Below are 21,829 nucleotides of genomic sequence, written 5' to 3' on the forward strand. Positions count from 1 at the left end.
CGTCTAACACAGGCAGGCTAGCTGGCGTCTAACACAAGCAGGCTAGCTGGCGTCTAACACAGGCAGGCTAGCTGGCTTGTGCACTCACCGCCTGTGACTTCCGAGGCATGGGTGCTGGGGGCTGCAGGGCCATGGCGTTGGACAGAGGACCAGAAGCTTCTGTTCAGAGAGATCCACTGCGTTAGGGCCAAGACAAAGCAACTTTATAAGACACCCCACCCCTACCCCACCCACTGTAACTAAGACAACTGTAAGACTCACAGGGTTGTATCTGAAAACAAGGACTCTGCACAAGTTTGGTTGGGTCAGGAGAAAAAGCCTGTACAAGGCAGAGAACTCCTTTATACCTGACCAGCTGCCTAGAAATCCACAACCCCCAACCCAAGTCCACCCCACCCCGTCCCTGCAGAATCAACCTGCTCCAAGTTAAATAATTACCAGGTCCTTTCGGCTGTCCTTTGTTAATCAGTGGGGTCGGCTTGTCAGCCCTATAAGGAAAGAAATACAGATTTATTGATCACCGAGGCCACTTGCTCCGACCTTAATCCCCTGATAAGGGACCTGCCATCAGGCCATCACATGTGCCTTCTCCCCACTCTTGGAAAAGGAAAGGTCCAGAGCTAAGTGCTAGATCCTGATCCTAACCCAGGGCAGAAGCTAAGCAGCCATCACTGCCTGGAAGGGCTGAAGCTTAACCTCAGGCCTGGGTGGCCTGCCAGGGTCTGTGTAGGCACCACAAGTCCGTGCCACCCGTGCCTCTGAGCTCCTGGGAACCAATGTTGTGGAAAAGCATCTGAACACAAGCCTGTTGAACTTTTGTCCAGCATTTCCTGTACCGTACAGTAGAGACAGGCAAGTGCTTCTCACAGCAGGCAGAGGGGGCTCTCTCCATTCAGACCTGCCACAGGAGACACACAGAGAGGCGGCTCTCACCTAGAGAAAGTGGACATGAGCTTTGCTCATTCTCTAAAGGGAAAAGGGACCAGGGTCTGTGAAGGACTAAGACAGAAGCTTTTCTCTCAGATGCCTGGCCTGGCCGGGCTGCTGGGACCTAGCAGAAAGTAAGACAAACAACTGGGCAGGCAAGCCTTGGGAGGGGCTGAGGAAGCAGGAGGCAGCCTGGGATGGGATTCTTTCCACAGCAGGTCACTTCCTTCAGACACTTCCTCTGCAGCCCCAGTGGGTGCTGGTGTCTGCAGCCTCAGGACGAAGAGGAAAAGAACAAGACTTGTATTCTTATTTTTTTTCCCCCAAGGGGCTGAAAACCATAAGAGCCAAGGCTCAATTTGACTCCCACCACCTCTGGGTGTGTATGTCCTAGCAGACATTATTAAGTGGAGTGGCCTCCTACTCTGTGTTCAACTCAGATGTGAAGTGCTCACATGAGATACTTAGCAGAGAACCATAGTCAACCAGCCTTGTCCTCAAAGGCCAGCTGGTTCAAGGCCAACCTAGGCTAATACCAAAAAAAAAAAAAAAAAAAAGTAAAAAAGGCAAATGATACATTTTTGTGAGTTAGTCTCTGTGGCAACTATTCAGCTCTGTCTGCTACCAAGGTGGGACGATACCATGGATGGTGTATTGGCACACAGAGTCTTCCATGCCAACGAAAATTCACTTACAAGTGTGGTGGTTTGAATGAGATTGGCCCCTATACACTCATATATTTGAATTCTTGGTCCCCAGTTGGTGGAATTGTTTGGGAAGGATTAGGAGGTGTGGCCTTTGGGAGGAGGTGTGGCCCTTAGGAGGAGGTGTGTCACAGAAGGTGGGCTTTGAGGCTTCAAAAGTCCATTCTATTCAGGATATAAGCTCCAGGGCCATGCCTGTCTACCTGCTGCCATGTTCTCCACCCTGATGATCATGGACTCTGACTGTGGAACTGTGAGCCCCAATAAACTCCTTCTTTTGTAAGTTGCCTTAGTCACGGTGTCTCTTCACAGCAAGAGAAGAGAAACTAAGACTCAGGTACTAAAATCTTAAGTCCCGGGAATTTCACATGCCATGAAAGATTCTCAACTGAAAATTTCACCCGACACGTGAACCCACTGACAGCTTGTGACTCACGGACATTAGCAGCGGCAGCAGCTTGCCTGTAGGCCTGCTCTCGCTGTCTCCTGCTCTAAAAGAACAAATACAAAATGGCAGATTTATATCATGTTCAAAATAATTGGCAGCGGGGCAGTGGCGGCGGTGGCTGCGGCTCATACACCATGTCTTCCTTTACATGGAATTCTACCAGCAGTGGCAACCTGGGTCCATTCACCCAAATCTGTCCTAGACAAGCCACACCCTGACCTCATCTGCTTTGTCACCACATACCTCCTCTTTCAGTTGGATTAAAACCAGTGAGATGGCGCTGGACATAAAACTCATCCACAATCCTGGCTTGGCTTTTGTGAGCCCTGGGGGAGTGGATGCGAGGAGGATGCTGGGAGCTGGTGCTTGCTGGCTAGTACCACTGTTTTCATCTGTCTGGAGAGTGCTAGGAGTCCACTGTTCCTTGTCCAGAATTTTAAGACATGACCTGGCACCTTAAAAAGCAATTATCTAGGAGCCAGAGAATCCAGGAACGTTACAAGAGGAAGGAAACAGACCAGGAGAGGTCCAGGCTATGGCTGTCTAGCATAGGGGCTTGGGAAGCATACTTGTGACAATGTAACTTAGCAGCCAATCTTAATCAAATCACCATTTATGAACAGTACAGTGTAGATGTGTACTTTGGGCTCTAGAAGGATGTCTCAGCAAAGTAGTACATGCGACATTCTGGTTTTAAAATGTCAGACTGTGGCCTGGAGCTGTTGCTCAGTGAGGAGTGCATTCATAGAAGGTGCAAAGCTCTGGGTTCCATCCCCAGTATCACAGAGGAAGTAGGATGTGGGAAGAGAGAGAGGTGAGGGAAGAGGGAGAAGGGAAGAGGGAGGAAGGAAGAATAGCATATTGGAAATACACTTCCCAAGCAAAGCAATTAGAAATGAAAATTCAAACCAAATGTACAAAGAACTGGAAAAGAAAGAATTTTAGAAGCTGGAAATGTCAGGATGAATTATAACTGACCTATCGGACCAAGCAGGAGACTCATACACAAGTGTAACAAAAGCCCTGAATAGTCCCAGGTATATGGTAATATCTCTGCCAGGCTAAGGACCTCTGGAAGTGGGAGATAGGGCAGGTCATGCCATGAGCAAGAGGATTCACCGAGAATAAACCACAACAAAATCCCCAAAGCTGTATCAGGAGCTGACAAATCCCTGGACTCCCAGGTACCCCTCCCCAGCACACTGAAGACAGCTTCTATTCCAGGGAGGGCACAGGGCAAGACAAGATTAATTTTAATGTGACTCCCAGAATTCATACACCTTTTAGGCAGACACCATGAACTTGAGTTGTCCAAGGAGGGGGGGAATCACTCAGACTCAGAGTTCCATAGACAAACAGCCCTCCCACCCTAGGGAAACCTAGTGTTATGAAACGTCCCCCCACAGGTTCTCGTGCTTGAATGTCAGCTGCTGGGTGATGGACTTTTGGGAAGTGAGTTTGTCCACTGATGGAGTCAAAATCTGGTGGCAATCTTAAAGGACAACAGCAAGCAGGAGACAGGCTCACCAGGGCCATGCCTTTCAGGGACCTAGCATGCCTCTGGCCTGTTTGCCACTCTCTGCTCTCCACGCTCTCCTGCTGCTGTGAGGTAGTCTTGCCCCCTCCACCTTGACGTTCATGTCTTTTCCCAGGCCGACTGTAAAGGAGTCAAATGGCCTGTGGCAAGAACTGTGAACCGAGACAAACCTTTCTTCTTTCAGCCTGTTCCTTCCTCTTGGCTGTTGGTTACAGTGAGGACAGAACCAACTGCGGTCTGCCAGTCAGTGCTAACTGTCTAATCTGAGGCAGGAAGGGCGGGCACGGGGCACTTATAGGAAACGCTACAGCTACACAGAGGCCCAGACCCTGGAAGCCAGCAAAGAAAGAGCCCACTTCTCTCCCAAATTATTCAGCCCTTACAAAACAAGAGATAAAGCTCCCATAGAACAAACCCAGATGGTATAAAAAGAGTTTGATTTACTATGAGAATTGAAATTTTAAGAAAAGAATAGCATTGAGAAAATTCTGCGAGTATGTTTTTAAAACAGGCACAGAATCCGACACAGGAATTAAAGAAGATGGTGACAGAACCCCAGCTAATGAGAAAACCCCACTCCCCAGCTACAGTGTAGAGCCCAGGTGGGGACTGTGCCCCCAGCCCTGCCTCTAGTCCTGCAGAGCCACCAGGCTGGCTTTGGTAAACCGTATGAGAAGCTAGCATGCTGTCACCACAGCCATCTTCAAAATGCTCTGGCCCAAAGGATAATGAGGGAAGAGTCATAAAGACACAGGGCCTTGGGGCTGGAGATCAATCGGGAACATGTACCTGGATTTGACCTCTAGGATCAGGTGGGGCTGTCAGAATAGTTGTGCTATTTGATAAAAATCAGATGGCACATTTAAAGGAAAGGCCAACTCAGTCTGACAGATGAGACGCAGGAATTCATGTAGGCTTCATGCAATCAAACAGAGAGGTTTGTGAGAGCCAGGCAGGGCAAAGGTCAGGCTGGGGGTAGGACTGAGTGGTCTAGTGACCTGACTAAAGATCCTACCTACATGAGACAAGGAGTCAATGACACAGCAGGGACACCTGGCCTGGACAGGGGCTAGAGGCTGCACAGCTAAGCATGGTTACTGGAACCAGACTTGGTCCAAGCAGGGAAAGGCTTCAACCTCTAGGATAAGCAGAGGCAGAACCAAGTGAGTGTTCACAAGAAGGGGCGACTGCGTTACTGAGCACAGGAACAGAGTTCTCACCTCTGAGCAAGGGAGTAGCAAGTATGGGGAAACAGCATTAAAATGCACACTCTGGCTGTCCTGTGTCCCACCAGAACCCTCCTATGCACTTGGGCCTAGTGTCCAGCACTGCTCATGCAGTCATACTGGCTAGTTCCCAGGGCCTGGCTTGTTTTGAGGGACCTGTCTTGGGTCCAGGCCTCATGTCTTGAGGAAGTCACACCACCAGAAGAGATCATATATATTCATGTGGACGCTGCTGTCAGTAGCTCAGACGAGCCATTGCTGAGGCAGCAACAGCTACCATGGAGTGGAGGGACCTCCATGACACCAGCCCCTCTACCACAACACTCCCAGCCTGGGGGGCTCAGTTGCCCCACTGTGCCACCGGCAATCCTGGTAATAGGACTTGTAAAGCATGCACCAGCTAAATGGGTGTGTCTCAAAACCTTAGGTGCTGGCAAGATCTGTACCTATATGAGTGAAACTGGAGATACTGACATGAACTCCGGGGTCCAACAGAGAAATCTATAGAATACAGAAAGAGATAAAAGCGCGTTTGTGTACAAATACATATATAATCTGTAGCTGATACATTACCTCCCATAGAGACCTCGAATCTTAGTGTAAAAGCAAAGACTCTCCAACAAAATCCACTTCCTGGTGAGATGGCTCAGTGGTTAAGAGCACTGACTGCTCTTCTAGAGATCGAGTTCAAATCCCAGCAACCACATGGTGGCTCACAACCATCTGCAATGAGATCTGATGCCCTCATATGGGTGTCTGAAGACAACTACAGTGTACTTACATATAATAAATAAATAAAAAATATTTTTAAAAATCCACTTTCTACTATAAAAAATATAGATTAAGAGATTTAGAGATGGGGGAGGCAGCTAAAGAGATGGCTCAATGGTTCAGAGTACTGGTCACTCTCCCAGAGGACATCGGTTCAATTCTGAGTGCACATATGATGGCTCATAGCCATCTTTAACTCCAGTCCAGGAATCTGACACCCTCTTCTGGCCTCTTCAGGCACCAGATATGTAAGTAATATGCACATATACAAGCAGGCAAAACACTCATACAATAAAATAAAATATAAAAATGTTAACTAATTTCAAAACAGGTAGCCAGATCCCTTTGCAGTGTGTGCACAAAGGAGAAAGCCCCTGTCTGTAGGAAACATCTAACAGACACTATGGAGGAACCATACAATCAAGATACTTCTAGAGAGCTAAACACAGATCCAACAGGAGCCCGGGTCTTGAGGACTCGACTCCAAACACGACAGTGTTAATACCCAAAAATCTAAGTCAGTTACACAGATTTAAGATCTAAGTTTGTACGACAGCTAAAAACCTCCTCTCAGAATTAACATTAATCCCCGGAGAGCTGATCAGTAAGTTACACACTTAGCCTCTCAGCCTAGCATGGTAGAAACACAGATTTCCAGGGCTCACACGGAAGTCCCAACCAATGAAGAAATGAGGCCAACGCCACTGGAAGCCTTCTGAATGTGAGAGGCAGTGATGGCTAATGTGTCCAGGCACAGAGTGGCCAGGCAGGGGCAACAGTTACCCGGAAGCTGGCTTCTTCTGAGGCAGGCGGCTGGGTGGCTGGGGTGGCAGGGGCGGGGGTTTGCTCTGTGAGGTCCCGGATTGGGAGGACTTGCTTGGCTGGCTCATGGCTTCTAGAGTTCCTGATGTCTTAGCCACAGGAGGGGGTGGTGTGGTGGTCAGGGGATCTGTGGAGAGAAAAGGGGGTGGGAAAGAGAGAGTAAGCCCCGGTCTCATACCTAGTCTCTTGCTGGAGGCCTTTCTCTTCTCTAGCACTCTTCGGGTACACCTATGGCTGCTTCTCAGCCTGTTTCTTCTGGGAAACTACAAGGAGGGCCAGCCCAGTAAGGGCAGCCTTGACTACCACTGAAAGTTTGTGTGTGTTTAGCCAGGAACCTGTGTAGTGGCCAGCCCTTGATTCTGTGCTGAGCTGCCCCCAAGGCACCCGAGCAGGCAGAGTCTGAGGTTAGGTTCATGTCTGACATCTGCCCTGAGATACCCAGAATGCTTGGGCCAGGGCTCCTTTTGCATCAAGTGACCCACCCACCACAAAAAGGGGCAGAGCTCTATGCATCCCACCAGCCTCTAGTGGGGGAAGCTCTAAGGACAAACTGTGACAATCAACTAGTATGGGGCTCCCAGTCTGAGTGGAGAGGTGTTGGAATCTATTGCTATCTGTATTTTACAGACAGTAGGCTGAGGCACAGAAGCAAAGCATAGTGACCAAGTGGACAGAACTGTTTAAAAACAACAACAGAGTGAGGTCACGTGCCTGGGCTTTCCTTCACCCACCCATCTCTCAAACAGCACCAGGCCCTTGTCAGTGGCTTGTCTCAGGATGGGAACAGACCTATATATATATAGAACAAGAAGGGATATGGGGAGAGAAAGAAGGATCTATTTTAAAGGATCTGTTTCTCTCTCCCTCTTTCTTCCCTTTTCCATTTTAATGGGAAAGTCTAAGGTATATTAGCCCAGCAACATCTGATTAAGAATCCTCTTGATGTTTGACCTCAGTGTACTACAGCTGGACCCTGACCCAAATCCCTCTGCAGAGCTTCTGGGACATACTGCCCCCGGTGCTGCTGCTGCTGGCATCTACCCTCTTGGCAATTCCTGCAGAAGGGTTAGAGCTGCTTTCTGTATAAGCCATAGGCAGTGTGGCCTCGGAAGGGCCCTGATGCCTTGGAAGCAATAGACCCAGAGATGCAGGACTCCCTACTCCTTAGGCTGAGAGGTGGGCAGCAGGCAGAGAGGGCTGGTGTCACTGACCCAGTGAAAATGTTTGGCTCTGGAGCAGGACAAAGGTCCTTTCGTACTGCCTATCTCCTGGCATTGGGAACTGCCAACCACACTGGAAATATCATGGCAGATCATGACTGAAATGACCACTCCCAAGTCACTACAGAGCCAAAGAAACTCGAGTGTGGATGCTGTTAAAATTCCTGGTGAGACAGAATAAAGAATGAGTCATTTTAAGGGTAGCAAGGGAATGAACGGGGGGTTAAGGTGGAGGCTGCAAGGGTTGGGACCATAGGGGCAACATCTGGTATGTATCTGTGTGCAGCCCACAGCTGCCAATGGTGCCCCTGTCTTCCAGATTCATAAGGCCCACTGGCAAGAAAGGAAAAAGGAGGAAAAAAAAAAAAAAAAACGTACTGGTAGATGTCACTCGAAGAGGGGGCAGCGGTGGGTGGACAGCTGGCAGATCTGGCGAAGATCGCTGCCTGCTGATACCGTCCACACCTACAGAGTTTGTCTTCCACAGGGTGTTAGCTGAGGTGGCTGTCTGAACTAAACCCACACACATACACACAGGCACACACAGGCACACACACACATACACACACACACACACACGGAACAAAAACAGAAACAAAACACGTCGTTATTGATCCTCTCACTCATAAAAGGTCAACATGAGCCTTCTAGAACAGCAACACAGCCCTGAGATTTACTCTTTTCTCTAGTAGAGAAGATGAGACAAAAATAATAATAAACAAACTGCTCCAGGGAATGCTCACAGGGAGCCTTTTCCAGTTTGATGCCATTTTAAAAATATTATAGTTTGAAGAAGGAAATAAATAGCCATAAATCTACTGAGCACTGCATCCAGGACCTACAGAACGTCTGCTCATCTCTGCTCTTCTATCACCTCCCACCGTGGGCCACAGAGACCCTGTTCTCAGCCAGTGTGGGGAGGAGAAAGGGTGTATTCCAAATGCCATGGGTGGGACTCTCCCCAAGCCTCCTGTAACATATCTGGAGATCAGCGCAGATGACCCAGTGATTCAGGTGAACCCACGGTGACCACGTTTCCCTGGTCACCATCTTTCTCACCATACATGATTTACTCAGATGTACATGGATGTCCCTGTATCTAAGTGGAGGGCTGAGCCTAGCAGTGAGGAGACACACCCTCAAAGGTCAGTCCCAGGGTTGGGACAGAACCTTCAAACTTGCCCTAATGTGAGTAAGTTTGTATCTCAGTGTGGGACATAGGGTGAGAACTCCATCTCCACACCAAGTATAGACTCTAGGGCAAGGGAGAGGCAGGAAAGGGGTGCGATTTACTTCATGTGAAAACAAAACAGAAAAACCAAAAACCAAAACCAAAACCAAAACCAAAAAAATACCAGAACTAGAGATATTACGGCCTTAAAAGTAGGAAAAGCAATTCCTTGGATTCCAGGACTGCAAAAAATCAAGATGAGGAGATGACCAATCCTTTCCTGCCACCCAACGGAGTGAATGAGGTCTCTGTCATAGAGCCAGCACAAGCTTCTCCTGGGAATGCAGATACCCAGTCTCTGAGACACTGGGCATTTCAGAATCAACACACCTCTCCAGGATGAAGAAGCAGTGAGATGCCCATAAGGCCCTGCACTGCCCAGGACAGTCTGTAGGAGGTGACAGGGGGTGCTTGCTAAGCCCAGGAGGAATGAATGTGTGGTGGTGTGGGTGTTAGGGGGAAGGGTGGAAAAGGTGGAGGATACAGGGCCTGCTCTACACCTCTGCTCTTCAGTGACCCACCTAACTCTTTGGGCCTCCCTGAGTGCAGGACAGTGACACATGTGGTCTGTCCAGTTGGTCTTCCAGTTACTCAATACCTAGTACCATCCCATTCTGCCCTCCCCTTCCCAGCTGCTGCAAGAGACAGTTAACAATGCCTTTCTGCATAGCAGCCACAGCCCAGGGACAACAAGTAGAAGCTACTATTCTCCCCAGGAAAGCCTCTCCCTCCTTGACCTAGAAGGTCCTAAAGACAACCACCTAAGGTTGGCAGGCCTGGCTGAGCCAGGGTGCCCACTTGCTGGCCACTTCATGAAGCACAGTGACTAGTTGGTGTTCGCTATAATACAAACTGTTCATGTTTCTGTATTTGTAAAAGAAACCAACCAAACGAACAAACAAAAAAAATCACCTGTCCAGTGGATCTGCTATGTAGAGACGGGGTAGTTTTGTGGCGTTTTTCATACTTAGGACATCAGGAGGGCCCATACATTTGTGTTTTTACAATTAGGCTGAGCACCGTTCCCCAAATTACTGCCTTTTACTCCTTCATTTCAAAGGTATTCTAGAAAGATACTAAGTCATCACAGTGCTTTAAGCTAGCCCTGAGAAAGAAGAAAGGGAATCATCAGGACACTGGGAGGGGAGCAAGTGGGAAAAGGATATAGTGGGAAGGCAGCAGAGGACACCCTAGCTGACCAGTTGCAGGCCCACCCATCACCACTACCTGGGGCAGCCCTGCAGTACCCATGCACACCTCTGCCCGAGGAAGAACCCAGGCAGAATCTCTACCAGTTTGACATGCTAAGAATTATGGAATTCCTTAAGAAAGCAAACAGCAAACAGCTACAGAATAAACACCCACACATGTAACTTCTCAAAGCCAAAGCCCATATGTATTAGCAGGGGACTCAAAATTGTATACCTTTGCCAACATTCCGAGGTGGGAGTGGGGGTGCGCTGGTGGTGCTGGGGGGTATTGACTGGGAGGAAGGCGGGCTGCCACTCAGGATGGCTCCATAGGTCTCATTCTGCAAGATGCTGGGCCCGAAGCCCCTCTGCTTGTCCTTGGTGAGGTTTGCAGTATCTCTGGCCAAAGACACAGCATTGGGCTGGAATTGGCTGGACCCCAGCTGGTAGAAGCTAACAGGCCGGTCCTCCCGTCGGTTGGGACTAGGCTGCAGAAGAATAGCAGGGAAAAAGCACGAGATGGAGCTATGGCTTTCTCTGAGTTGGATCAACTGGACAGTGAACACTCATCCACGTGTGGTGGGTACCATTTCAGCCCTACGGTGGTGCATTTGAACTGCAAGTTTTTAAAGTTCACTCTTCTTGTGTCTTGTAATTAAAACACACACACACACACACACACACACACACACACACACACCTCCTCAGAGTCATGGTTTACTAGTTACAGTTCTTAATTCTGTGAAGAACTTCAAATAGCAGCTATTTTATCTGACAAAGCAGCCTAGCTCTGTGCCCCTTTCCAAACACACTTTCTTCTGTGACAGAATGGCTCACAATTACTTGACAGCGAGCGGCAAGTAATCTCCACCGGCACTGTGTTTAACTCAGTGCAAAACAGCAAGTCCTTTCCACATTACTCTGAACCACTGAGCTGTTGAGATCCCAATAAATCAGGGGTCAGTAAATCCTGACCCTTTTGGCTATCACTTGCTTAAAAAAAAAAAATAGTGTGTTCTTTGTGTATAAGTACATATGAGGAGACCAGAGGCAACCATGGCGCTCAGTTCTCTCTTTCCACCATATGAGTCCTAGAGAGCAAACTCAGGTCTCCATGACTGACAGAAATACCTTACTGCCTTTATAAATAAAGATTTATTGAGATGCAACTTCCTCCCGTCACTTACATATCTGTACTACAGAGAAATAAGTATAGATGTTAACTGCTGATTTTCCATCACCGATGGCCCAATGGCCTTCAGAAATATTTTTTTCCCATTTGTATCTATTGGTCATCTGTGTTTATACTTCATATTAGAATACTAAGGTCCTGCAAAAAATAAAACATTAGGACCATAAAAATGTGTTCAACAAGGCCTTTCCTCTCATTTCAAAACAGAGCATGCTGGCATACCTGGCTCTGCATCCACAGACCTGCACGAAGGTGGCATCATCCTGAAGTACCCCAAGGTACGCTTGGCAGTGTGTGTGATAAGGGGACTGGAGCAAAGCTAGAGCCCTGTGCTCATTGCAAGGCTGTGTGCAAACAGCTGTCTGTCAGCCTCTCCTGAGGCTTTAAAGTCCCCTCCCATAAAAGGAGTTGGAGCCAGTGAACCCCAAAGGCTGTGGAGTGATTCCCACTTGGTGGTTCCTAAGGTCACTCGGACCACATGACCAGCCACATAAACACTGTCACCTGCCAGCGGGACCTAGCACTTGCCAGCATGGACTGGAGCTAGGAGAGAAATGGGAAGGGGAAAACTGGAACCCGCCTGGATCAAAGAACACACAAGATGGCAGGCCAAGCCCCACCCTCCTCTGCATGAAGTTTGCGGAATCATTGGTGGCATCGTGGCACAAACCTGTAGCTTCTCGTCCACGTCATCGTCGCTCTCATCCAGGTCCTCGTGCAACAGTCGCCATTCGTACTCGACGTGAACATGTGAGTTAAACCGCCCTGACAAGGCCTGAGTGAGCTAGGAAGGAGGACATGGCAGTCAGGGCTGCTGCCTACTTTGCAACAAGAGACAGACCCTCATGGGAGACCAGACCAAGAATGGACAGGCCAGGGAGGAGGGTCTGGGAAGTACTCACAAGGACATTCCACTCTGTTCCAGGACAGCTCATTAAATCCCTGGGTCCATATGGAGGTCCCTGTACCTGATTCACAGGATAACCCAGTCCCTCAAAGACCCCTGTCAGTGACTTTCGGTAAATCGTGCAATGTGCTGCACAGGTGTGGAATTTGGGGACCTAAAAGGTGATGGCCAGTATATAGGTATTAGCACCACTTGGGGTCAACTGGACAGCAGAAGGAACATGTTTGCAGCCGAGTCAGCCTTCCCACAGCCCTGCAGAAAATGACACCCCTTTCTTCAGTTCTCTCACAGAAAGTAGCTGGCCAATTCTCCTCCAGCTGTGCAGGAGGGACATCAATGTATTATCTGTATTTGGTGTTTAGGGCCAGACAGTTGCTGTGTGACTTTGAGTAAGTCACTTGACTTTTCTGTACCTACTTCCTCATCTAGTCAATGGGAACTAAAGATTAAACAACGTGATGGGTAAGGTCTGAGATGAGCACCTGTTACTTACCCTCTAGTTGAGTCCTGTGGGTTGGGTACTTACTATGTGCACCTGCTCTGCATAATTCAACAATTCTTACAAAGGGCTGTTAACTAACTCAACGTCACAAGTGAAGCGACAGCCTGGGGTATGTTGCCAACGCTGCGATGAGGCACAGCCCATTGCAATTGAGGATTGCTGACCCGGAAGCCCCTTCCCCCAGCCACACACCTCTTCTTCCAGAACAGAAGAGAAACACACATTGCCCCCATGCTCTGGGTTTAAGGATAAAGGTAGGAACCGCAGCTGGACATGCTGGGACAAAGAGCTAGGTGCTCATGGGTACCAGATAATGTGGAGGGCCCCCTTTACTCCAGCTGCCTAAGGAGCCCAGGGCTACCACCAGGTTCAATAATCACATGCTGAGTTACAAGTGCCACCACAAGAAGGTAGCCACCTGGCCAGCAAACTTTCCCAAAGTGCTTCTCCGGACCAGCTAGTACTTAGCATAGCCCAGGATGTGTGTTCTGGGCCCTGTTGTTGCTGTCCAGGGAGACTGGCTCTACTCCATTCCTCGACTCCATCACACCCCAGGCCATCTACTCAGGGTGGATGCTCACCAGTTCCTCACAGTGTTCATGCTTGAGCCGCTTGGCGATGTCCAACGGGGTCTCTCCTGACTCATTGGCTGAAAGTCAAGGTAGAAAAACAAAGCAAAACTTGGCCTTATGTTTTGCATATAGAACATCCCTAAAGACTTGGATGTTGAAGGCGTGATTCCCCAGCTGGTGGCGCCATTGAGAGGTGATTGGATCCTGAAATTTTCTTTAAGTGCTTCTCAGTGTTTTGTGTTTTATCTTTTGAGAATTCTGCTTAGTTCTGTAGCCCTGACCCCCCACTTTTTTCTTTTGAGACAAGGTGTGGTGGTTTTAAAAGGAATGGACTCAAGTGTGTGTTGAATGCCTGGCCCATAGGGAGTGGCACTATTAGGAGGAAGTATGTCACGGTGGGAGTGGGCATTGAGGTCTCCTATGCTTAAACTCTGCCTAGTGTGACACGACACACAGTCTCCTTCTGCTGTCTGCGGATAAGATGTAGAACTCTCGGCTCCTTCTCCAGCACCATGGCTGCCTGTGTGCCACCATGCCTCCCACCATGATGATAATGGACTAAACCCCTGGAACTGTAAGTCAGCTCCAATTAAATGTTCTCCTGCACAACGTTGTTGTGGTTGTGGTGTGTCTTCACAGCAATAAAACCCTAACTAAAACAGACACACCTCATTAAACTAAGAAGGAATCATGGAATGGAGTCCAGTTAACCTGGGCAGGGATGGCTGTCATTTAGTTGTACAGGATACAGCAGAGTAAAGAAGCTTTGATTTTAAAAGAAAGGACTGAGCTACCTAAGAAATGTCAAGCCAGACAACCATTATTCTAAGGTTGAGTTATCAGCAGAGCAAGAGCGTGCACATGGAGTGCCCCGCCCCCACACTAGAAGGCAATAAGCTTCAGCCCAGACATCTGGACTGGTCCTTTCTTCCCTGTGAGTCTGTCAATAATGTTTGGTTGGTTGGTTTTGCTTCTCTCTTTCTCTCTTCCTTCCTTCCTTCCTTCCTTCCTTCCTTTCTTTCTTTTTTCTTTCTTTCTTTCTCTTCCTTTCTCTCTCTTTCACTTCTACCTCCTCTTCTTCCTCCTCCTATAATCCAGACAGAGCATCACTATAGCTCTGGTTTGCTGGAATTCTTTGTAGAGACTTAGTTGGCTTCAAACTATAATGGCTCCTCCTTCTGGCTTGCTCAGTTTTTATAAATGTGGCTTTTGAACAGGATGTGCCTTTTTTTTTTCCCCTTCTACTTTTTGCTTTGTTTAGTAGTTCTTCAAATACTTCTCCAGAACCCAAGCCTACCTGGATAGCTCTGGGTAAACTGCCTTGGCAATGGAAGACCTACAACTGAGGGGAAACAAAGGCCAGGTAGGTTTAGGACCTGTTGCAGGCACTGCAAGAGAAGGCAGTGACCAGCACCTCCTCAAAGAAAGGCCTTGTCTGATCTCGGGAGGTGAGCTAAAATCGCTACAAAGTTGATCTAGATTCACCCAGCTGCAAGGCCTAGCTTCATCGTTCCTGAAGCCTGCAGGTTAGGCCAAAGGCTAAGGCACACAGTAGGCAGAGCCTTTCCAGACCCAGGACAAGGCACTCTGTAGGACAGGTAGGGAGAGGCGCTCTTTTTAGTGTGAGAAATGCTCCTAACAACAGAAGTGCAGAGCTGCGGAAAGGAGGCAGAGGGGGTCAGTAGAGCCCCGAGCACCCAGCACACCCAGGTGGCTTACCTATCTCAATGGAGGCCTTTCCCCGCAGGAGGAGCTTGAGGCACTCAGCATTGTCAGTCAGGCAGCAGTAGTGCAGGGCTGTGCTGCCCTTGCCTGTCTGTTTATCCAGGTTCCCACTGCTCGGAACACGGATGGAAAAAGATAAATCAGTCATAAGCCAGAGGATGAGAACAGCCCTGCAGACTGTGGACAGACATGTGAGTTAGCAGCAGACAATGTACCTAAGTTATCCCCGCAGTGAGTGGGCGCCACACTAGCTAGCATGAAGGCAGCCAGGGAGCAGCCCCACTGAGAGACTACAAGGAAGACAGAGTGGACCAATGGTGGCTGTATCATTGCTGAATTTGGGTTAGAGCAGTGATGTGTAACCCTTTGGTGGTCAAATGACCTTTTCCCAGGGGTCACCCAACACCATTGAAAACACGTATATTTACAATTCATAACAGTAGCAAAATTAGAGTTATAAAGTAGCAATAAAATCATGGTTGGGGGTCACCACAATGTGAGGAACTGTGTTAGAGGAACACTAGGAAGGTTGAGAACCACTAGACTAGAGCAGATACCCTGGAGCAATCTTAGTGCCTCTGTCCTCTCTTGTTCTGTGGTACCAAGAGCACCAGGTCCACCATTCAGTCTATATACAACCAGCCCTACCTGTCACCATTCAGTCTATACAACCAGCCCTGCCTGCCACTATTCAGTCTACACAACGTGCCCTACCTGTCACCCTGGAGAACAAGCAAACTTTTCATTTTCTTTTTTAAATTACTTTATTTTGTATGTATAGATGTTTATATTTATATGTATGTCTGAGTATCATGTATATGCCTGGTACCAGTGGAAACCAGAAGAAGGCATTGTATTCCCTAGGGTTGGAGGAATAGCTGGTTATGAGCCACCATGTGGGTACTGAGAACTGAAGCCAGGTCCTCCAGAAGAACAACCAGTGCTCTTAATCGCTGGGCCATCTCTCCAGCCCCCTTCATTTTGTTTCTACCAGGGAAGGGAATGCTACTGCTCAGTTTGGTGTCCCAAGGCTCCTGCAAGCCTGCTGGCCCTAGGACAGCCCCCTGAAAGTGGGCAAAGGGGGACACTTCTGAAGACTTTTACACGTTCTTCTACAAAGACGAGATTATTTAAAACCAAAGGTGCATGTGTTCCACATAGGTGATAAAAGCAATCATCCCTCAAAGTCACACCACAACCAATAAAGTACAGGGGCTGTGTATCCACAGGCAGACAAATGGAAACAGAAGTGTCCTTGGTTTGGTACCCACTGCTCCCAGCAGAAGGACACTGGCTGCCTCAGTGTAAGAACCACCGTTCCTTTCCTTGCTTTGTACAGTGCCGAGGATGGAACTCGAAGTTCATGCACATGAAGCAAGCCTTACCACTGAGCTCACCCCAAACCGCTTCCTAGCCTGATGCATCCTCTTTCGCTATCTACCTTCTGTCTTAGGAGAAGACAATAGGGCTCCTGCCCAGGGAGAGTTTATGTGGAAGCAGATACAAATCAGCTACTTATCCACTGAGTCAGCATTCGGGCCCTGGTCTGGGCTCAGAGGAGAGAGTTTAACAAGGAACTGCAGGTCTTAGGGCTGACTGTCCTGCAAGTCTCTCCTACCTTCCAGCTGTTCCTTCATTCCATTGCCCAGGAATGGCAGGGAAGGGCAGAGGCCACAAATATAAACCATCTTCTGTTGCTGTCACGCCAGAACTTCCCATTGCACATGCAACAGCACCCTCTGTACCAACACAGCCAACCCCAGCCACGATTAGGGAGTCATGGTACAGGCTGAAGTGTCTTAGCATGTGGCTTGCAGTCACCATGCAGGCGTGCAAACGGACGCAGCACGCACCGAACTCAGAAGGCTGTTTCTAGTCAATGATGACAAATGGCCTCTCAACTCAAAGGGAACAGCCTTCTCTGAGTTCTGACTTACAACTCCTGGCTTAGGACAGGGGCTAATGCATCTTTATCCCCTCATATCTCTCTGCTATTGAGATGCTGCATAGGAACTGATATGGGAAAGACCCACCCACAGAACAAACCAGAGAAATGTGCATGGCACAGATGATGGCCCTGACGCCCACATGGTCTTCCCCAGGGCTGGGAATTGAGCAGCCATGGTTCCTTGGACTCTCTCCTAGACTCTAGACTTTGCAGGTATCACGAAGACGACCTTCTGTTCTTACACTACGGGGCTTTTCTAGGAAATTCCCATAATTCATATTTAAACCTGAGATATGAGCATCTTGGCAACACAGCCCAAGTAGTGGAGACAGTATCTGGTCCCCTCCCTAGAAGCCTAAGAGAACCGGAACTCTGCTTATTTTTGAGACACCCACCTGTTCTGGACCAGGAAGTCTACAATGTGGAGGGAAGTCCGGTCCACAGATCTGACTGCAAGATGGAGGGCTGTCTCATCTGGCTCCTAAAATTCAAACCAAGACATTTGGAATTCCAGTGGCATCTATCAATCCCAGAACCACCAAGGTGAAATAGCACGTGTCCCTTTTAAAAGCCTTTCCATCCCCCCCCCATACATCATTTATCTATGATATAGAGTGTTCACTTTTTAATCTCCACAGCAAAACGCATATGTGGTGTTTGAATGAGAATGGCCTCCGTAGGCTCACATGTTTGAATACTTGGTCCCCAGCTGGTGGAACAATCTGGAAAGCATGAGAAGGTGCGGCTTCAGTGGAGGAGGTGTGTTACTAGGGGTGGGCTTTGAGGTTTAAAAAGATTTGTGACATTTCCAGTCCAGTCCAGTCTCTCTGCCTGCTGCCATGCTCCCCACCGTGATGGTCATGAATTCTAACCCACCGAAACCGTAATCCCCAAATACACACTTTCTTCTACAAGTAGTCTTGGTCATGTTGCCTTATCACAGAAATAGGAAAAGGAACTAAGACACCATAACTTTCCTAAACCTCCCTACTTGCAGGAAGTGAGAACCACTGGGGATTCCAAGCTCTTTCAATTGTGTCCCTATCCCTACGTCACCACCAGGTGAATGGGTCAAAAAGTAGAAGCAAACAGTCAAAACGCAGAAGGCATGAACAGGGCGGCTGGCTCTTTTTTTTTTTTTTTTTTTTTTTTTTTTTTTTTTTTTTTTTTTTTGAGACAGGGTTTCTCTGTGTAGCCCTGGCTGACCTGGAACTCACTCTGTAGACCAGGCTGGCTTCGAACTCAGAAATCCGCCTGCCTCTGCCTCCCAAGTGCTGGGATTAAAGGCGTGCGCCACCACCGCCCCGCTTGGCTCATTCTTCACTTGTCCTGCCTGCTCAGTCCTCTGGCAGTTGTGGGCACACGCTGCTCTAGACATGGGGCTGGAGCTTTCTCCTGAGAGAGAACGGAAGTGATACTGCTAATACTTAGGAATAGCCTATGACACCAGGAGAAAATGGTGTCACCTTTCAATGTTCCCACCCAAGGGATCAAGCTTAGCCTAGAATTCTGGATCCAAACATGATACTCTACCTAGTACTCCACCATACTGGATGATGAACCCCATCTGGAGACCAGGATGTGCCAAAGACCAGGAGGTTCTTTGGACCTGAACTATGTGTCATGGGGACTCAATCAGGAAGGCCAGGAGACTAGGCAGCTCCTTAGGTACCAACAGTATAACACACACATGATCCCAAAAGCAACATCTGGAGACTGGAGAAGGTGTTCTACCCATCCCTTTGGGAGGACACTCAGAGCGTGAACTACAAGATGGTCCTTGCCACAGAGTTCCTCAGTATGGCCTCAGAGATGCTCGGGGTCTCAGGCATCAGAGGATGTATTCCTTTCCACCTCAGATGGGAACATCTGGCACTACATTTCTGAACATTTCCTTCAACATCTGGCATTACGCTTTTGGCTTAACACTAAACCAACAGGGTTAAAGAGACAGCTCAGCAGTTAAAAGACTTGCTGCTCTTATAGGGACTCATGTTGGGTTGCCAGCATCCACACTGGAAGACTCACTGCCATCTGTAACTCCAGCTCTAAGGGACCTGACACCCTCTTTTGGCCTCTGAGGATGCCCATATATACATGGTGCCTATATACACTTAGGTACATACAGACAAAATTTAATTAATTTTTTTTTTTTAAAGAACAACCCAAAATACAAAGGTTCCGTTTGAAAGGAGTCAGTCTAGGTGTGATGGTGTACAAGAATAATCTCAGTACCCAGGAAGCTGAGGCAGGAGGATTGCTAGCAAAGTTCAAGTCTTTCAAATAAAAAGGGGAGAGGGGCGGGAGGGCTGGGGAGTGGGGAATAGGTCCTGTTGTATAGCAGTGGTTGTAGCTGATCACGTATTTGAATCCAAAATTGCTGAGTAGATTTGAAATGTGTCCACCACAAAAGAACAGTATATGAGGTGACCTCTCTGTATTGTGGTCGTTCCACAATGTGAATATGTATCAAAATGCTGGCTACATATCATAATGATGTTGCATATGAATGGGCCGGGCATCCCAAATGTAGGTCATAAATGTAAAATGCGACACAACCCTAAACTTTTTGACAGGAGGAAAATTCCACACTCGAGCTCAGATGACGGCTAACAGTTAAAGTGGAGGCGTGCTGAGGAGACTGTACAGAATCCCTTCTGTGTACTCGGCCTATGGGAGACATAAGTCGGCCGTGTTCCATCTCTAAGCTCTCAACATGTATCAAGTATGTCAACACCTAAAAAACACCCCAAATTAAAACACTGTGGTCCAAGCAGCTATGATAATATATGTTCAACCCATACATTTATTTACCCATTAAAAGAAAGCATGCCACTTATTTCTCCCCAGGGAGTGACAGGACACGGAGAATAACCCACTGCACACCTCTCTTGTCCTACCCGGCACTTCCCATCCTTTGCAGCCCCTCTTACATGCCCATTGGCCAGTGGGATTTTCTCTGTCAGGTCCACACCATCAGCATAAGCTTGGAGTAACCCAAAAATGTCTCTGGTCTTGACGGCCTCGCAAAGGCTGTGGAGCTTCGCCACGGTGTCTGCGTGCTTTTTCCGTGCGTATCTCCTCTCCATGTACTTGGCTGTGATGTAGTCCTTCCTCGCAATCCTGAAACCAGACATGACGGACGGATGGGTCAAACACCGAGGGCCTCTGTCCATCCAGCAGTCCACTGTCTACAACCATGCCCAGCCCTCGTGGGGCCCTGTGGGCACCTTCCTTAAGTAGAGGCATGTCTAGCTTCCAGTATCAGAGGTACCAAAGCCCACCCAACAGTCCTGGGCCTCACCCAGTTATAGGGACAGAGGTGAGATTCGTGGCTTTTTTTTTTTTTTTAAATCTTTTCCCAGCTGCCTGCTGTTGTCTCCTTCATAGCCCTTGTCTCCTTCATAGCCCTGAGCGCTCCCTCAGCACACTGCAGTCCCCATCCACGTATCTGCCTGACTTGCTCACATCCCTCTACCCACATGCTCAAGTCTTTCTCTGCTGTCACCCAAGTTCCTCCTGCATGTTCCAAGCCCCCTCTTCAAGACAGGCCACCCACCTTGACCTGCTCTCTGTTCTGGCTCTCCCTAGTACTTTGCCTTCCTATTTACCTGATAGCCACATCTTCACCCTGTCCTTTGTAGCCTTAAAAGGTGCACATTCACCAGTGGCAGAGTAAACTAAGTGACAAAGGTGTCAAACTCTCAAATCGCAGGGGTTCTAGCTGACAGACACTGGGGGTCAGGATTGTGTGGGTCTACTCAGCATTTTGAAACACAATACTGACATCATCTCCTTCAAAGCGAAAAATGAATGGGGTGGCTCTCTATCATCCCACTGGGGCCTACAGATGGCATTTCTCTAAGTCTGGGCCTGTAAGACGCACTGTGAGCATGGGCACTGTAAGAAGCAGACAACCGCACCCCTAGAAGCTGGCATCAAGAGGTAAGTGAGCTAAGCCAAAAGCCACTGTCCACGAGGCCTCTCATCTCCAGGAGGACAGGACCCAGAGAGGGAAACACCCAGGCCCACACTTCTCACATGTTCTCTCCCTGTCGCCCCAGCTATGCTGCAGGGAAGCCTGTTCTTGCAGTAGCAGTGGTAGACTTCCTAAACCTGCCTGAGCTCTCTGGGAGCAGAACACACAGAAGCGAAGCTTGTTTAACTGGGGGACCATGGAGACAGTCATTCAACCCAGGATGGTCTTTGCCTTCTCCTCTAGAACAGGCCCCAGCAGGAGGGCAGGGCACACTAAGTCACTTCAGTCTTCATGCTGTTCATGTGTAGTCCCAATCTACAGAGAGTTCCAGGTCTGCCTCAAGGCGCAAGCCTTGATAAAGCACATCAACCTGTCCACAAGGTACTAAGCATCATGGAGATGGTCTGCTTCACTGATCCCCACAGTACAGAAAAGCACGACAAAGCCGTCAGAGGAAAAATGGGTAGCTTCTTGAGCCCACTGGCAAAGGCCCTGGCCTGGCTCACTTCAGAGCTGGAGATCTTTTCCAGTGTGGGACTTTCAAGAATTAACAAACCAGCCGGGTGGTGGTGGTGCACGCCTTTAATCCCAGCACTTGGGAGGCAGAGGCAGGCGGATTTCTGAGTTCGAGGCCAGCCTGGTCTACAGAGTAAGTTCCAGGACAGCCAAGGCTATACAGAGAAACCCTGTCTCGAAAAACAAAAACAAAAACAAACAAACAAACAAACAAAAGAATTAACAAACCATAGTGGGATAGCCTTCATGAGGAATGTATGCCATGCCTTCAACTCAATGGGCTCCGGTGACAGGACAGTTGTGGGGCACTTTCTGTGGCTCCTAGTGGACAAAGCTGTGGTAGAAACAGCTGGGTTCCTTTACTTATCTATTTATTTGGGGGTGGGGACTGAACCTAGGGCCACGTGCATGT

The 21,829-nt window shown here is 48.6% G+C and overlaps 1 protein-coding gene across 2 annotated transcripts in view; it reads right to left on the bottom strand.

Moving 5' to 3' along the window:
* Asap2 (ArfGAP with SH3 domain, ankyrin repeat and PH domain 2) overlaps positions 1-21,829 on the bottom strand; it is a 154,678-nt gene that overhangs the window by 4,616 nt on the left and 128,233 nt on the right. The window contains exons 17-26 of one of the 2 annotated variants that reach the window (XM_034514475.2): positions 19,856-20,045; positions 17,318-17,403; positions 14,969-15,084; positions 13,259-13,326; positions 11,939-12,052; positions 10,312-10,564; positions 8,034-8,168; positions 6,397-6,562; positions 439-488; positions 89-159 (exon numbers count right to left, since the gene is read on the bottom strand). In XM_034514475.2, the coding sequence (XP_034370366.1) occupies positions 89-159; positions 439-488; positions 6,397-6,562; positions 8,034-8,168; positions 10,312-10,564; positions 11,939-12,052; positions 13,259-13,326; positions 14,969-15,084; positions 17,318-17,403; positions 19,856-20,045 (1,249 nt within the window). The remainder of the gene's footprint in view (positions 1-88; positions 160-438; positions 489-6,396; positions 6,563-8,033; positions 8,169-10,311; positions 10,565-11,938; positions 12,053-13,258; positions 13,327-14,968; positions 15,085-17,317; positions 17,404-19,855; positions 20,046-21,829) is intronic. The other variant, XM_034514478.2, reaches the window with a different exon arrangement.

The sequence above is a fragment of the Arvicanthis niloticus genome, chromosome 11 (genome assembly GCF_011762505.2).
Source record: "Arvicanthis niloticus isolate mArvNil1 chromosome 11, mArvNil1.pat.X, whole genome shotgun sequence".
Taxonomy (NCBI): Eukaryota; Metazoa; Chordata; class Mammalia; order Rodentia; family Muridae; genus Arvicanthis; species Arvicanthis niloticus.